Source organism: Phoxinus phoxinus (genome assembly GCF_949152265.1).
Source record: "Phoxinus phoxinus genome assembly, chromosome: 16".
Classification (NCBI taxonomy): domain Eukaryota; kingdom Metazoa; phylum Chordata; class Actinopteri; order Cypriniformes; family Leuciscidae; genus Phoxinus; species Phoxinus phoxinus.
This window is the reverse complement of record NC_136891.1, coordinates 6080052-6096937: the sequence shown is the minus strand read 5'-3', so window position 1 is coordinate 6096937 and position 16886 is coordinate 6080052. Positions and strand designations below refer to the sequence as shown.

The 16886-nt window shown below is 36.9% G+C and overlaps 1 protein-coding gene across 17 annotated transcripts in view; it reads right to left on the bottom strand.

Annotated features, from left to right (window-relative positions):
* Nucleotides 1–16886, bottom strand: part of mark3b (MAP/microtubule affinity-regulating kinase 3b) — a 59634-nt gene that overhangs the window by 10544 nt on the left and 32204 nt on the right. For 9 of the 17 annotated variants that reach the window (XR_013794361.1, XM_079583774.1, XM_079583776.1 and 6 more), the window contains exons 5-14: nucleotides 14561–14626; nucleotides 14380–14450; nucleotides 10858–10914; nucleotides 8498–8734; nucleotides 8104–8223; nucleotides 7266–7365; nucleotides 4832–4944; nucleotides 3677–3827; nucleotides 3023–3234; nucleotides 2270–2373 (exon numbers count right to left, since the gene is read on the bottom strand). Coding sequence is in view for 15 of the 17 variants with exons in the window: in XM_079583774.1 (XP_079439900.1) it covers nucleotides 2270–2373; nucleotides 3023–3234; nucleotides 3677–3827; nucleotides 4832–4944; nucleotides 7266–7365; nucleotides 8104–8223; nucleotides 8498–8734; nucleotides 10858–10914; nucleotides 14380–14450; nucleotides 14561–14626 (1231 nt within the window). In the remaining 2 variants the exon portion in view is untranslated. Of the gene's footprint in view, nucleotides 1–847; nucleotides 1022–2269; nucleotides 2374–3022; nucleotides 3235–3676; nucleotides 3828–4831; nucleotides 4945–7265; nucleotides 7366–8103; nucleotides 8224–8497; nucleotides 8735–10857; nucleotides 10915–14379; nucleotides 14451–14560; nucleotides 14627–16886 lie in introns of all 17 variants that reach the window. The other 8 variants (XR_013794360.1, XM_079583779.1, XM_079583781.1 and 5 more) reach the window with 1 other exon arrangement.

Below are 16886 nucleotides of genomic sequence, written 5' to 3'. Positions count from 1 at the left end.
TGTTCTATTCTTTGTTACTGCAAGAAAGTCAAAAATATAGATTGACTAAGGGATCTAACTCTGCCATGTCCTCTATCAGTAGGGAGTTTATTCTCACAATTACTTCGACTTTTTTTCTCGAAATTTAACGAGTTTTTTTCTAGAAACACAACGACTTTATTCTCGCTATTTAATGAGTTTATTCTCGAGATTGTATTTCGACTTTTTTCTCGAAATTTAACGAGTTTTTTTCTCGAAACACAACGACTTTATTCTCGATATTTAATGAGTTTATTCTCAAGATTGTATTTCGACTTTTTTCTCGAAATTTAACGAGTTTAATCTCGCATTATAATGACTTTAATCTCGAGATGGTTTTATTTTTTTATTATTGCCTGGCCCTAATCCTCTTCCGTAGTTCACTGTTAGTTAATACATTAACTATTAATAAACAAAACCTTATTGTAAATTGTTACTATTTCAAACAAACATCAATAATAGTGACTGGACCATTTTTAATCCTAGCAATCTATGCTTAACAAAGTTCATAATCTGCTTACAAATGTTTTTTGCACATAAAATAATCATGTCAGCAGTCTTTTCACTAGTCAGTTACTAGGTTAATGGAGTTTATATTCTATATTAGTGGGTTTAGACACCAGGAAGTTAGTTAACGGTTTGAGTGGGAAGATGCAGGAACTCCTCAAACGTTAAACACACCGGAAGCTCCATGGCGAGTCCTCCCTGATTGGTTGAAACACTAGAGGCATGAGACGAGGGTGGCGGGAAATCAAGGGCGTTAGAGAGGAGGAGTCGGGCGATGTAGAGACACACTAAGATTAGAGACAGACGCTAATCTCGTCTTTACTTGGGCCTGAAGTAGTCAAAGGTGCCGTCGTTGTGCGGCAAGGTGGTGCGGCAGGTGTGTCCCGAGGCAGAGAGGGCCTTTTGGTGGCGCAGACGGACCGAGGCCGATGAGGTGGCGAGAGCCACAGCGTAAGCCGTTGGACTCGTGCTGACACATCCCGACATTTCACTCAGACTGGCCGAAGGCAGACGGGCAAATAAACAGCATTGGGATGGATCAGACATATACGTACAAACAAAACAGAGCAAATGAGATCATAACCGCGAGTAGAGAAGAGCAGAAAGAAAGAGAAATATAGAATACGGATGGTCGGCTAGTCTTGCAAAAACTGACTAGTCAACATGAATGTGTCTGCTGTTAACGCATTTGATTAACGATAGTTCACTTAAAAATGACAATTCTGTCATCATTCAATCACTCTCATGTCGGTCCAAACCTGTATTTTGCAGAATCTAAAATATATTTTGAAGAATGTTTCAACTGTTTTTGTCAATATAATGAAAGTCAATGGGGTCCAAAACAACACAGAGACACTCTCCAAAATATTTTCTTTTGTGTTCTAAAAAAAAACAAACAAAAAAAATGTTTTTAACAACCATTCAAAAGTTTGAGGTCGGTAATATTTTGTCATTTTTTCAAAGAAAGTCTCTTATGCTCACCAAGGCTGCATTTATATTTTATAACTGGACAGCATAAATATATTTTCTAAAATGTAATTTATTCCTGTGATGGAAAAGCTGAATTTTCAGCATCATTACTCCAGTCCTCAGTGTCACATGATCCTTCAGAAATCATTCAAATAATCTGATTTGCTGCTGAAGAAACACTTATTCATATAATCAATGTTAAAATCAGTTGTGTGGATTAATATTTTTGTGGATATCTAAACTTTCGAACAGGTTTGGAATTAATTTTTTTGTGGGAACTTCACTTTAAGTCGATTAGGTGTTTAGGCAACTCAGCGCCTCAATTTTGAAAATATGTGATTTAGCAAATGTTTGCTCTTTCTCTCTCTGGACTGCATGGCAAAAAAAAAGCACTTCAGCCTGGCAGACTGGCACAGCAAGGTTGACGTTGTGTTTTGTGACACGTCATTGCCGTCAATCAGCAGGACAGAGGCCTCTTTGTCAAAAAAGTCTGATGCAAACATCCCGAATGAACCTGGAGTTCTGGTGTGCCCATATGTGCCATATTCCTCATCTGCATTTCCACAGATCTTCCACCAGAATATTCAGCAATATATTCATAAATTCTTAGACAACACCATTGCAACAGTATGGACCATAATAATAATTCTCTCTCATTAAGTGTTTCTGACCACTACAATTTGCACTGCATACGTTTGAGACGTTTTTTTTTGTTAAAAGGGAAGAGAGAGATTCACAACATTTGACCTAAAAATGAGAGTTCTCAGGGACTCACCTGTTCTCTTTGCCGTTCTGGATGACGGTGTGGCGGTCAGTGGCATTCCTCTCACTACACACGTACGTGTTTCTCCTGGTCATGCCGGTAGACACGGAATTGCTCTGCAGAAATACATGTTGTCAAGTCACCACTATTTTTATAGCATTTTATACAATATAAATGTAAAATATAAGTTATAAAACACATCACAGTATTAACAGGAAAAAACAGACTCCATGATAGACCTTCATAAAATATGAGACAGATTCGCATTCTGCTGTAAAGCAGCTCTACAGAAGTCAATAGTGGCATTATTCAGATCCATTCAGTTCAGTGTTGCTTCAATTCATTTCAATAACTGTGTAAAATTAATTCATATAAAAAAAGTTCCATTTAGCTACAAACAGCTCTATCGACACAGTAAAGTTAAACAGTTCAATGTTGATTCAGTTCAGTTCAATAAACGGTGTCGATTTTGCAAACTTCATCAATTTTGAACCTTAATGATTCATAAAATAACTAAAGCATTTCTGTATCTCAGACTGCAGAGCAGGCACAAACAAAGCCATGGTCGTGGGTTTAACTCCCAGGGAATGCATGAACTGATCAAATGTATACATTAATGCAATGTAATTCACTTTGGATAAAAGCATCTGCCAAACGCATAAATGTACATGTATACTGTATATGCATATGAGCAACACGCTGATCAAATTGATGTTATCATGCAGACAGTAACATTACGAAAGATCTTGGGTGGTGGGAACTTACCCCAGGGGCACCGGCGCTCTTTTTGCGGTCAGGAATGTCAGCCTTGTTTGGGTTGTTGGCGTTGCCCAGCATGGGGCTCGGTGGAGCCATGCCACGACTGCCAGATGAGCTGGACTTACGTGCCTGTGCACTGCCCTCCTCTTTATGCTCACTTTCCGCAGAAGTGGTCTGACTTCTCTTGGGGTAACCCACCGAGGGAATGGTTGGACCAGCTGTGAATGGAGAGGAACAAATGATGCAAATATGAGACTAACTCAAGTTCTGCTGCAAAGCCATTTTCTGCTGTCATTATTCAGCTCAAGTCAGTTCAGTGTTGATTCAGTTCACTTCAATAAATGTGTAAGCCATCAATTATGCAATTATGCAGTTCAATTCAGCAGCTTTGCAGAAAAAAGCAGCTCTGCAGAAAACACTAGTGTTGTTACTCAGCTTGTGTCATTTCATTGTTGATTCAGTTCAGTTCAATAACTGTAAAGTTCATCAATTATGAAACAAGCTCAATTCAGCAATAAAACAGCTCTACAGAAAACAATAGTGCAGTTCAATAATAGTATTGATGCAGCAAAATCCATCAGTTATGAAACAAATTCGATTCAGATGTAAAGCAGCTCTACAAAAAAACAATACGTCAAGAAGACCAAAAAGCGTGCTCACCCTGGTCACTGTAGCGACGCTGTTTCTGGTTGGTGGAGATGTTCTTCTGGACTTTGAGGTGAGATGGTGACTGGCCGTTATTGTGCTCGCTGTTGGGTCTGGCCTTGGCTAGAGAGAGGTTACTGCTGGAGCTGGAATCACTCGCCTCCAACTGTGATCACACAGAACAAAACATGAACCGGATGAGACAGACTGTTTTTCTTATGTCTGGATGTCAGGGCTGACGTCTAGCAAATGGAGGATTAGTGCGCAGTGGGAAAGGAGTGAATGTAATTCGCTAATCCAGCTTGATAAGAATAACCAGCGATATAGGTTTAGAATGCCAAGTGACATGCTACAAGTCTAAAACATCCATAATCCGATGCCAGATATACTGTAGCCAGCCGTTTGTCTATGGGCATAAAGACTAGCCCACACTGCAGCTCATTGTGTTTATTCTGTCCACTTAGGCAGGAAAGGTTTGACTGACCGACGTGACATTTTTGGGTGGGTAAATCTAAAATCGATGACAACAAATGAATAATAGAGCAGAGTGCAACAAAAAAAGGGACAGCAATTTCCATGACAGGCTGTATAGATAAATGTTAAATAAATGAGTAAAAACAGGTACATTTTGTGGTCAAAATCTAAAAGTTAAATCTGCATAGCTTTCAAAGATTCCATCCAGATACTAATTTGTCCTCAGATACAAATTTTCCTAAAATACTCTTCCATTCAAAAGTTTGGGGTTAGTAAGATTGATCCAGCAAGGATGCATTAAATTGATAAAAAGTGACATTAAAGACATTACATTTTTACTAAATATATATATAAAAATCTTTTGAGCTTTTCTTAATCAAATGTTTCACGGTTTCTTCAAAAATATCAGCACAACATTGATAATGATAAATGTTTCTTGAGCATCAAATCATGTGACACTGAAGACTGGAGTAATGATGCTGAAAATTCAGCTTTGATATCAAAGGAATAAAGTACTTTTGAAAATTACGAAAATTTAAACTGATTTAAAATTGTAATATTTCAGCCTTCTTTCTTTAAAAGATATTAAAACCTCAAACTTTTGAATGGAAGTGTATGCTCTTCTTTAGCATGCTACATTTTGAACCCCCAACTGTGCAACAAAACAGCTCTGAAACGTCATGTACACTAACTCACCTCGGGGGACTTCCTTCCTAACAGCAGGTAGGTAGCGGTGATTTCATCGTACTTCATCCTGGTTAGAGATTCGTGGATCTCCTCCCGTGAGTAACCCATTCCCACCATAATATCTGCAACAAACCGTATACCGACAGGTTATTAAAAACAATTCAATGTGGAATACTGTTTGGTTGGCCTCTAAGTCAAGTATTGCGCTTTATACAATACAGCTTCACGGTAAAAAAACAGGAAAATAACCATCAATGATGGAAACTTAACCAAATATGAGAACATCTCATAATTCTCAAATATGAGAATTGTTCAAAGACAATTGTGTGAGACAATTCTGCTTGAAGCCTTCTGCTTGAAGATTGGGACACGTCACGCGCTGGCATATGGTGGGAGGAGGACTTTTTCAATGGCCAAAGCTCATTGTAGCAGAGTGGTATCATAAAAACAACTTTTTTTTCTTAAAGTAAACTGATAAAAACCTGAACATGTGCATAAAAAAACACTGATATATAAAGAGCAGGGTAGCTGAAAGCTGAGAAAAGTGTGCTTTAGTCAACCTTGAACTTCAAAAATAAGTTTTATTCCAGATTCTTCAAGAATGATGTCTGCTTACTTTGTCTCTCAGCGTGAATGTCCTTCACAAATTAAAAGAAGAAGTAATTTCGGGTCTCATTTTAGTTTCACCTGGGAAAAAAAGCACTCTCAATCAATGCCAATGCCGTCACGGTTTCATGTGCCAGACTAAATGTGACGGCCTCGGCTCAATTGAACTGTTCCTGCACTAGCGTTAAACGCTGTTAGGGACACAGAACTAGGGCTCAGAGATCAATTGAGTGTTTAAAAGGCGGACGGGCCTCCAGCAGCAGTGGAAAGAACAGGGCCCGTCTGACCCTTAGCTACCATCGACCCCTGCACTCTGCTGAAAACCCACAGGCACACCAACAACCACAACCAGCGTCACGTTGAACCAAGCATGCCAGACTAACAGCTTCTGCTGAGCAAAAGGGTGCTCGTAGGACGTTATGCAATGCAGTGAAGCCCCAATATCTTCCTTGATTGCACTCGTGAACCATAAAGCCCTGACTCACTCCCACGGAAACTCACTAATATCAAAATAAATGATGAGCAGGCGGGAGAGATCTTATTATGTCTGGAAATTTGGATTCTGTATTGTCTATCCAGCTAAAAACAGAAAGAAAGCACGTACACAAACGCTTGCGTTACTGTGTGGCGATAACAAAACCCCGTACTCAAGGGGACAATACAGTTGCCTTCAAATGTGCAATTAAACTGGACATTACTATAGAGGTACATGTTTTTTGTAAAAAGAAAATAATACTTTTATTCAGCAAGGATGCATTAAAATGATAAAAAGTGACAGTGAAGACAATTATAATGTTGCAAAAGATTTATATTTCAAATAAATGCTGTTCTTTTGAACTTTCTATTCATCAAAAAAAAAAAAAGATCAGTTTCCACAAAAATGTTAAGCTTCACAACTGTTTTCAACATTGAAAATAATAATAATAAAAGTTTCTTGAGCATCATATCAGCATATTAGAATGATTTCTGAAGGATCATGTGACACTGAAGATGCTAAAGCATCTCTTGTCTACTTCATATACGGAAAGTGCCATGTATATTTACAGGTTTACCACGTTCTCACACCTCGAGTGTGCCCCGTTTGACAGGGTTAATAAAATTTTGAAATTTAGAGATATCTTTTAAAAACACAAACAATCTTACTGACCCCAAACTTTTGAACTGTAGTGTAGCTAACTAGAACCATGTCAACAGTTTCACTGACTTTAACTAACTTGCTCGGTTGAAAAAAAACTAGGAAGTGTGACATTTAAAACCAAAAGTTCTGCTTTGTAATTCAAAACAATTTTGTGGAAACTGAAGTCAGGAACATGTAATCATCAGCAACTTATAGGAGACCAGTATGAACTTATTACTGGCACAATCGCCCTGAAGCCACAGAATAATCTTGGTGAAAATCAAGTTTTTAATGTTGTTTATGTCTATGTGGAGTTTTCAATATGCTTTAAGACAAACCATGTGCAAATTCACAAGACAACACGATTATTTTCTCCTTAAAACTGCAGTGAACCAAAAACACAGTTTGAATATTAATATTTACAGAACCGCATATACTAAATGAGGCAAGGGTGTTGAGTTACATTCAAGCTATTTTAAGACATGAATAATTTTTTTCACAGAAAAAACTTTTAAATATGTCATTTTGGTGATCAAAGATGAGTTTTAAGGGATACATTTATTGACTACAGGGGGACTTTTAAATAAAGCATTTGCTTTATGTATGTCAAGTTAAAAAATATTAATAAAATAAAAAATTTAGGACTTTTGAAGCCCCCTGTCTTAAAGTATTTAGCTTATTTTCTACAAATAATTGCATCTAAGAGTGTTGATTTCATACCAATTCTCTTCTGATCCGAGATGTCGAGCTCCGGCTCCATAAACGGTTTGAGCTCATCCTCGTCACAGCCTGCGTTGATCCATCGATCCTTCATGATTTGCTGAAACGGACATACACAGGGCAGTGTGAGAGGTTCTGCTAGATCATGAATATTCATGAATATGCATGATTATACAGGAAACCAAATACATGTTTTAAAGTGGGTCAGCTGGAAGATTCTTGACACAAAATACAATCTGCTCCCTAAAGGTGGGATGTATTTTTTTTGCAATGACACTGCTGTACAAAGCAAATATGACTCTGACAAATTTAAATCTTACGGTTTTAGATCCATGGATGTATATACATAATGGCATACACAAACATATCTGTATATGTATAATTCCTGGTCAGTTTTTCATTGCATAAAGTGTTCAGGGAGTGGAACAACACACGCTTGAGTGCACAGTGACATCTCTAAAATCCTCAATTATTCATTAGCGGACGTCATCTCTGAGTTTCCTGTAATAGACCTAAGATTCTGCATGTGCATCATTGGCCCTAAAGTGAACCGCAAATAACCTGCACTTACAGCCCTCAAACACTGGGGGCGCCGTTTCCCTAGGCCTCTGTGAGATTTTATATTAATATATATTCCTTTGAACTTTCTATTCATCAGAAAAAAATTGAAAGCAACCGTTTTCAATATTGATGATAATAATAAATGTGTCTTGAGCAGGAAATCAGCATATTAGAATGATTTCTTAAGGATCATGTGACACTGAAGATGCTAAAGCATCTTGTCACTTTATATATGGAAAGTGCCATGTATATTTACAGGTTCACCACGTTCCCTCACCTCGAGTGTGCCACGTTTGACAGGGTTCAGCACCAGGAAGCGTTTCAGGAGGTTCTCACAGTCAGTCGACATGTAGAAGGGAATCCGATATTTGCCCCTCAACACCCGCTCACGAAGTTCCTGTAGGTAAAAAGATAATTTTGGCATTACTGAACTACTCAGTTTTTATTGACCGTTACTGCTATTTTATAAAAGTAATGAACTACGAGAGGTTGCATGATTTCACCATTCTCTAAAACCACTATAATGTATAACCTCTTATGGCTTAAATGCTTTAACAAATGATTTCATGCAGCATTTTTCATGAGTCACAACACAAATCCACAGGCTTCTCAGTTGTATGATTCTCTGTGAAGAAGGGGAAAAGTGACCTTTCAGGGCTGAGCACACTAACCTTTAGATTCTGTCCATCAAAGGGCAGAGATCCACTGACCAGTGTGTAGAGTATGACCCCCAGACTCCACACGTCCACCTCCGGCCCGTCATACTTCTTGCCCTGGAAAAGCTCAGGGGCGGCGTACGGTGGGCTGCCGCAAAACGTGTCTAGTTTGTTCCCAATAGTGAATTCGTTACTGAACCCAAAGTCTGCGATCTTAATGTTCATATCTGCATCCAGAAGTAGGTTTTCTGCCTGCATGAGAGAGCAAGAGAAAGAGTGAGAAGCTGAGAGTTTGAATGAATCTCTTTTTCTTAACGCATAGATCCGATCTTTTGACCATATAGATTGTTTGGCCAGCCTGTTTACATCCAATTTAGACACAACTGGTATCCAATATCTGTGTTTACATTAATTTGTTGCCCAATGTGATTGACAGTGAGTGAGAGAGAGAGAGAGAGAGAGAGAGCGAGAGCGAGAGCGAGAGAGAGAGACTAAGAGTGAAGCTTGTTGGTTTAATTATTAATTATAAGTTATTACCTCATTGCTGAGAAATATAGAAACTGTTTTATTTATACAACTCACGGGGCAGAGGTTGAAAACCAGCTTCTGAATGTTTCTGTGAGTGAGCAATTTCTTTCCTTTATAAAGTTTCCACCTCATTAAAAAAGCTGTGAGCGAGCGCATGCAGGCACGTCTGCTTCATAATACAACATTAAAAAGCTATCTTTATGGGCAAATGCGTCTCCCTTGCCTTGTGGTGGCTTGGAATTGGATATTCGTGTTTAAACGTAGGTCAGATTTCCAGATATTCAATTCAATTCAATTCAAGTTTATTTGTATAGCGCTTTTCACAACAGATATCGGACATGTATCTGATTTAAAACCAGATTTGGAAGTGGCTCAGATCAGATGCGAGATTTTTGGGTTTACACATGTGCAACAAATTCCGATCTGTGTCAGATGTGACGTGAGTACGAAATCTGATTTGTTTTGCGCAGTCTTTGAGTATATTGTGTTTGTTCGGTAGGAGTTTATGAATAATGAAATGCAAAGAGAAATTAAATTATTATCATACTGTATATAAAAGTTCAAGGAGGGAAGAAATATGAATGATAATTACTAAGTACTTATAAATACTAAATAAATAATAATAGTATATAATAATAAATACTAATACAATAATAATTGTAGAGCCATTAAGATTAGATTTTTCATTATTAAGAACCAGATTTGCTTCTTTTTTAAGTAATGCATTATTTACATTATATTTAGTATTATTTAATATATAAAAAAATATTAAATACAATAATTTTAATAATATTTCAAATAAAAAATATTTCAAGTATATACACACACACATTGACATTAACTAATACACATTTAAGATATAAACTGCTTAAGATAAATAGATAAACAACTATTACTTTATTTTAGACAAATAAATGAAAGAAAGAAAGAGAGAGAGAGAGAGAAAGAAAGAAAGAAAGAAAGAGAGAAAAATAAATAAAGAAAGAAAGAAAGAAAGAAAGAGAAAGAAAAAGAAAGAAAGAAAGAAAGAAAGAAAGAAAGAAAGAAAGAAAGAAAGAAAGAAAGAAAGAAAGAAAGAAAGAAAGAAAGAAAGAAAGAAAGAAAGAAAGAAAGAAAGAAAGAAAGAAAAAAAGAACAATGAAAATAAATCTATGTGGTCAAAAAAATGTGACCTGGACATTTGTGGGAATCTGTGTTTTCACCCAAGAACATATAATGGGAAGAGACCACCGAATCTAAAATATGTCTTATTAATGTTACATCCTAATTTTTCTTTGTTATGAAAAACACACAAATAAATTCTAAAATCTGCTGTTCCAGGTTTAAATTTGATTTCGAATCCCAGCTTTAGACCTCAACGTATGCATGATGTAAATGTCATTTCTCTAAAACTCATACTAACCAACATTAACACAGACAGATCCAGACAGTGAAAGCACACAACACAGTAAGAGCGAGCCACATTTCCACCTGGCTTCATTCAGACTCTTCACTCTGACACTGGCCTCATGCATCATTTACAGAGCATCAGTCTGGAAACAAAGTGTGTAATGGAGCATGGAGACTTGGAAAGGGAAAGCAGACGAAAGGGAGACGGGGAAGAGGAAGCAAGATCTGCAGGGGTTCTTGCTCATGTTCTGTCCTGCTCAGAGACATGGCTGCTTATTGATTTGACCATTTAGTGTGTATCAAAGCACTGACTTAAGCCCCATTGTGCTACAAAAGGCGCATCTACGTGCAGGACTTTTGACAGTACAGCAGCGTTGGAATTAGATGAACCTATGACTTCAGACTTTTCGTTTGCCGAGGGCTGAAAAGATGACACAATGACACTCAAGTGACCTTACCTTGAGATCTCTGTGGACAATGTGTTTTTGATGGCAATACTGAACCGCTGAAACAATCTGAAGAAGAAAAGGAGACAAAGGAGTTTTAGAACGTGGAGAGAGAGAGAGAGAGCTGATTGGATGACAGACAGGGTGTGTTGTAACAGCCAATACGCCAAATTAACTGGCTTTTTCCCAGAATGCCATTGATTGGACGGGGAGCATGTGTGCTGTGGGTTCTGACACATGGTCCAGGATGATAAATGAGGGGGGAGAGAGGCTTGATGAAACTTGACTGCTCAGCTGCATACCTGACGCTGTTTTTTTTTTTTTTTTTAGAAGAAATGAGGTCCCTCAATCACATTGTAAAGCATTAAATCTAAATTTAACCAACACTACCATTTAAAAGTTTGGGATCAGTGATGATTTTTTAAATGAATCAATACTTTTATTCAGCAAGAAAGCATTAAATTGATCAAAAGTGACAGTAAAGATTTATAGGTCCTGTTTACACCTGGTGTTAAGATGCGTTTTGGTCGATCGGATCACAAGTGGATGATGCTGAATACAAGGGTCTAAAACGTTTTGAGCTTGTCCACTTTCGACCACTTCCCGATGTAGTCAAAAACGCTTTCGACCAGATTGCTTTTAGTGTAAACACTCATGTGGTCGAATGCGTTCGAACAGCCACAAAAGACGCCTACTCTCTGCATACTGACCTAATGCGTAACATTATGAGAACGCACTAGCCAGACGGGATTTAAACCTTGCCGCCTGAAGACCCAAGGTTAGTTTGAAGATAAAAAAACCATACCAAACACAATGTTCTCTCACCATTCCTGATTTCTAACACACACTCACAGCGTTTGGCGTGATCTTGCTGATTCTTGCTGAAACGAAAGCTGACGCTCTGTATGTTTTTCCGTCGTCTTCTCGTCTGTTAATATGTAAATTGCACAAGCTTTTTTTTTTGTCCATTTTCAACAATTGCTGTTCTTTTGAACAAAGAATCCTGAATATATGGACTTTTGAAGTTACTTTTTATATTGTGTAACCAGGGTTTGAAATTAACACCCACCAACCCGCCAGATGCGGGTAAAAATCAACTGTGGTGGGGTAACACTGTCAAATCACCAATCTGTCAAAAGCCAATTTGGCGTGTTACTATGTTTACTCACTTTGCTGGGGAAGTTCGTGTAAGCCAAATCTGCACGAATTTAGAGCAAATACTCAACTCGTCAGTCATTGTGATCTATTAAAGGGATAGTTCACCCAAAAATGAAAATTCTATCATCATTTACTCACCCTCAAGTTGTTTCAAACCTGTTTGAGTTTCTTTCTTCTGCTGAACACAAAGGAAGATATTTTGAAGAATGTTGGTGACCAAACAGTTGATGGACCCCATTGACTTCCATAGTAGGAAAAAAAGATACTATGGAAGTCAATAGGGTCCATCAACTGTTTCGTTACACACATTCTTCAAAATATCTTCCTTTGTGTTCAGCAGAAGAAAGAAACTCATACAGGTTTGAAACAACTTGAGGGCGAGTAAATGATGACAGAATTTTCATTTTTGGGTGAACTATCCCTTTAAATATATAATTGCGTATTGCGTAAAATCTGTGCTTATCTGGCTTACTTGAACATGCACGTCACTGCGCAACAAATAACGGCGTGCTTGTTCATTTGCATTGAAGGAATGGCAAAGATTAAAAAGTGTTTGGTTAAAAGAATCAGAAAAGACTTCCAACATCCTACATGTTTCTTTGTACTGTATTGATCGATCCACTAAAGCACATTTTTGGTAAAAAGGATAATGAATGAGGAAGAGGAGGAGATTGCTGGATTTTGTTTGAATAAGAAATGAATGTATGAAATATTATTCTATATATTTTTTTTATATTCTATATATATATATATATAAAAGCTGTGATGTAGTAAATCTGGTTAATTTGTTCTTTTTTGTTGGCTAGTAGAAGTCCTGAATGTCCGGTAACTTGAAAATGTTGTCGCCAAATTGGCCTGTGGGTGAAAAGGTTAATTTCAAACCCTGTGTGTAACGCTCCCAAATTATAGCTCATTATCATAGTGGTATTCTCTTCTCGTTCTCCAACACACAGCATTCTCGATACCGTTTAATATTCATACAGCTCTGTTGGTGGACAGTGTCCCAGACATCAGATCATGGGACAGATTTCCATTTCTTTCTCTGGCTGGTGAAAGAATCTGTTCGTTTTTCTGCTCCGCTCAGAAATCTCAGCGGTGCTTCATGCCTGACCCAGATAAGCCGCCTCCACAGCAGCAGAGGAGGAGGAGAGGAAGACCCCATCGCTATGACTACAGATGTCTGCATCAGCTGCGGGATAACCCACCGTACCCGTCCATTAGACCAATGGGTCTCAGTGGGAAGGAGGGAGGTTGAAAGGGGTCTTCGGGTAATTAAACGGAGCAAATGATGCTGTCAGTGGGTGACTGTCTCATTAGAGCTCGCTCACCGCACTAAACACCTGGAGATGCTTTTGTTGATGGCGCATTGAGTAAATGCTAAAGTAAAACCAATATCACTGTATGCGTTTATTAACCAGGATTAATTTATTCCACAAACAAACGTTTATGGGATTATTAAAATGAAGGGAGTATTTGGCTGGTCAAATAATTAACCATAAAACGTGACCACCTTTATGTAGAACAATATAAATAATCTAGGACATAGATTAGACTCTCCAACTCACATAAATAATTGTACAATTAAAGTGTAAAAATAGTATTATAACAATCAAAACTATGTAGACTTAAAAAAAAAAAAGAATTAAAGTGACAACACAAAATGAGTAAACCTTCATTATGTAGGTTCACAGAATACTGTGTATATTACATTTAGTGAAAAGAGGCATAATATGTCCCCATTAATAAGTAGAACCAGATCATTATCATGAAAATATATAGGGATATTTATTTGAACAGAATTACATCTAATTTAATGTTGTGTACAATTTAAAATTTCCAGTCAAATAATGTCATCCTGAATATATAATGTTAAAGATGTTATTAAATTGCTGTTAATATAGATACATTTGATTGGTCACACTAGAAATCAAATAGAAATGTTGTCTGTGGACTTTGTTGAAATGTAGTACCCTGCTATTCTATGCATAGAGAAAACATGCATAATATGCACAGTAAACGTACTGAAAAAATTGCATAATGCGATTTCAAAACCCTAAAGTTTCTGAATCTTCAGAATCTTCTGAGATTCTGACACTACTGTGATGTCAGCAAAATAGTTTTGATGAGGGTTTGTGGTTTTCCGCAAGCGGTTCATAAACTGTTCAAACCTTATTTCGTGTAAACCAAACCAAAAGTCGTGTATATGGGCCACATACGGCCCCACTGGGAAACCCTTCACGCAGCTGCCACACGATCAACCGCCAATCACACAAGCGCCAACCAATTGCAGCTCACAGCTGTGCGAATGGGCAGGACGGCCCGGGTGAGAGTGAGAGGGCGGGACAGGCCTGTATCCAGCACACTGCAGTACTGTACCTGTCTAAATTTAGCTCTGGCCTCCTTCTCCTTCATGCGTCCGTGCGCTACGAGGTAGTCAAACACCTCCCCTGTGGAGAGAAGAGATGCACATTCTCACTTTCATACGCTTCATTATGTAGAATCACAGGCGTTTGCACACGATTACATAACATAAGAGGCAGTGTCACATCAAACTCACCACCACTGGCGTACTCCATCACCAGATAAAGTGTCTTGTCTGTTTCTATGACCTCAAAGAGTTTTACTGTAGAAAAAGACAGAGAAGACACATTAAAATCAATAATCATTATCCTGCTGCACAAAATACATTTTTTGCTTGTATTGCAGGCCAATATGACAGATGTCTGTCATCGTGGTGGATGCAGCGCAACACAAAACAGAAGTAAAAGTTACTGATGATGACGTACTGAGGTTACGGATGCCCAGTCTTTCCTTTTTTGCATATATATATACACACCCATATATACATACACACACACTACCGGTCAAAAGTTTTGGATCGGTAAGATTTTTTTATGTTTTTAAAATAAGTCTCTTCTGCTCACCAAGGCTGCATTTATTTGATTAAAATACAAAAATATATTCCTGTGAACAAAGCTGCATTTTCAGCATCATTACTCCAGTCTTCAGTGTCACATGATCCTTCATAAATCATTCTAATATAATTTGTTGCTCAAAAAACATTCATTATTATTATCAATGTTGAAAACAGTTATGTACACATTTTTTCCAAAATACTTTGATGAATAGAAAGTTCAAAAGGACAGAAATTTATTTGAAATAGAATCTTTTGTAATATATATTTTACAATAAATATATATAAATAACAGGGTTAGGCAACGATTAATCGCATCAAAAATTAAAGTTTGTGTTTACATAATATATGTGTGTGTACTATGTATAATAATTTTTCATATATAAATATATACATGCATATGTGTGCATGTATATAAACAAAATAATTGAGACCATTACCCAGTCTTCAGTGTCACATGATTCTTCAGAAATATTTCTAATATTCTGATTTGATGCTCAAGAAACATCTCTTATTATTATCAATGTTGAAAACAGCTGTGCTGCTTAATATTTTTGTGGAAACAATAATGAATAGGAAGTTCAAAAGAACAGCATTTATTTTAAATAAAAAAAGTAATGCGTCTTTGCTGAATAAAATGTATATATTTTTTTTTACATTTGTTGCTTTTCAATGGTTGTGTTCATTTATAAATATACTATTGTTCACTGTTAAAATTATGTCCGCTCATAATAAATGTTCTTTTATACAGTTTGCAAGGTTAAGAATGTAAAATTGTAGAAATGAACATTAACCTGCAGTAAAACTAATGTTCATTGTAAGTTCATCACACCTAATGAGTTAACAAATTGAATTCTTCATTTTACTCTTTTGATTTTAGGTTGGAATATAACCTGGACATTCCTTCCTAAAACATTACTTCAAAAATCCTTTGCTTCAACATTTGAATCACCATTTCTCCAGCCGTACTCCTCTAGCATCTAAATTCAGTTCACCGTGTGCCTGCAGAGCTCTTCCCTGTTGACCTACAACTGCACAGACATACGCCCCGTCTCCAGGAAAACGTTACTGTAACTGAACGCTGTTTGAAATGTGAGTGACAGGCCAGGTTTAAGTAACAGTAACCGACAACACACAGAAAACATCAAACATGTACTCAACATGCACACTAAATTTAGCACCACCGTAAATGCCAGCGCTCTGCTTCTGTGACAGCGATGATTGAGTTCCGACTACACAAACACGCACTAAAGCTTTAGTGAAAATAGGTCATCATAAATCTGTTAGGTTATTTAATTATAATTTGTCGTTATTTACTCATCCTGATGTCATTCCAAAACCATTTCCTCAGTGGAACCTCGAATGACATAATAGGGTCAATCCCTCTCGAAATACATAAATGTTTGTGTATATATACACACACTGCCGTTCAAAAGTTTTAAGATTTCTAATGTTTTTTAAATAAGTCTCTTCTGCTCAACAAGGCTGCATTTATTTAAATAAAATGACACACAAAACAGTAATATTGTGAAGTATTATTACATAAAATATATATATATATATTCTGTTTGAAAATATTTTAAAATGTAATTTATTCCTGTGATCAAAGCAAAATTTTCAGCATCATTACTCCAGTCTTTAGTGTCAGGAATATTATTTAATTGTATTATTATCAATGTAAATAGTTAAGTACACTGTAAAAAAAAAATGTTGGTTTAACTTAAAAAAGCAAGTAACCTTGTTGTCTTAAAATTTTGAGTTCATTGTAATTAAAATTTTTAGTTAATACAATGAAGAAGAATGGTTTCATAAACAGAAACTCAAAATAGTATGTTATCTTCACACATTAGTTATCGAAGTTGATTTGACAAAAGATAAAATGTGTTTTATTCAGGATTCTTTGATGAATAGAAAGTTCAGAAGAACAGCCTTCATCTGAAATAGAAAGCTTTTGTAACATTATACACTA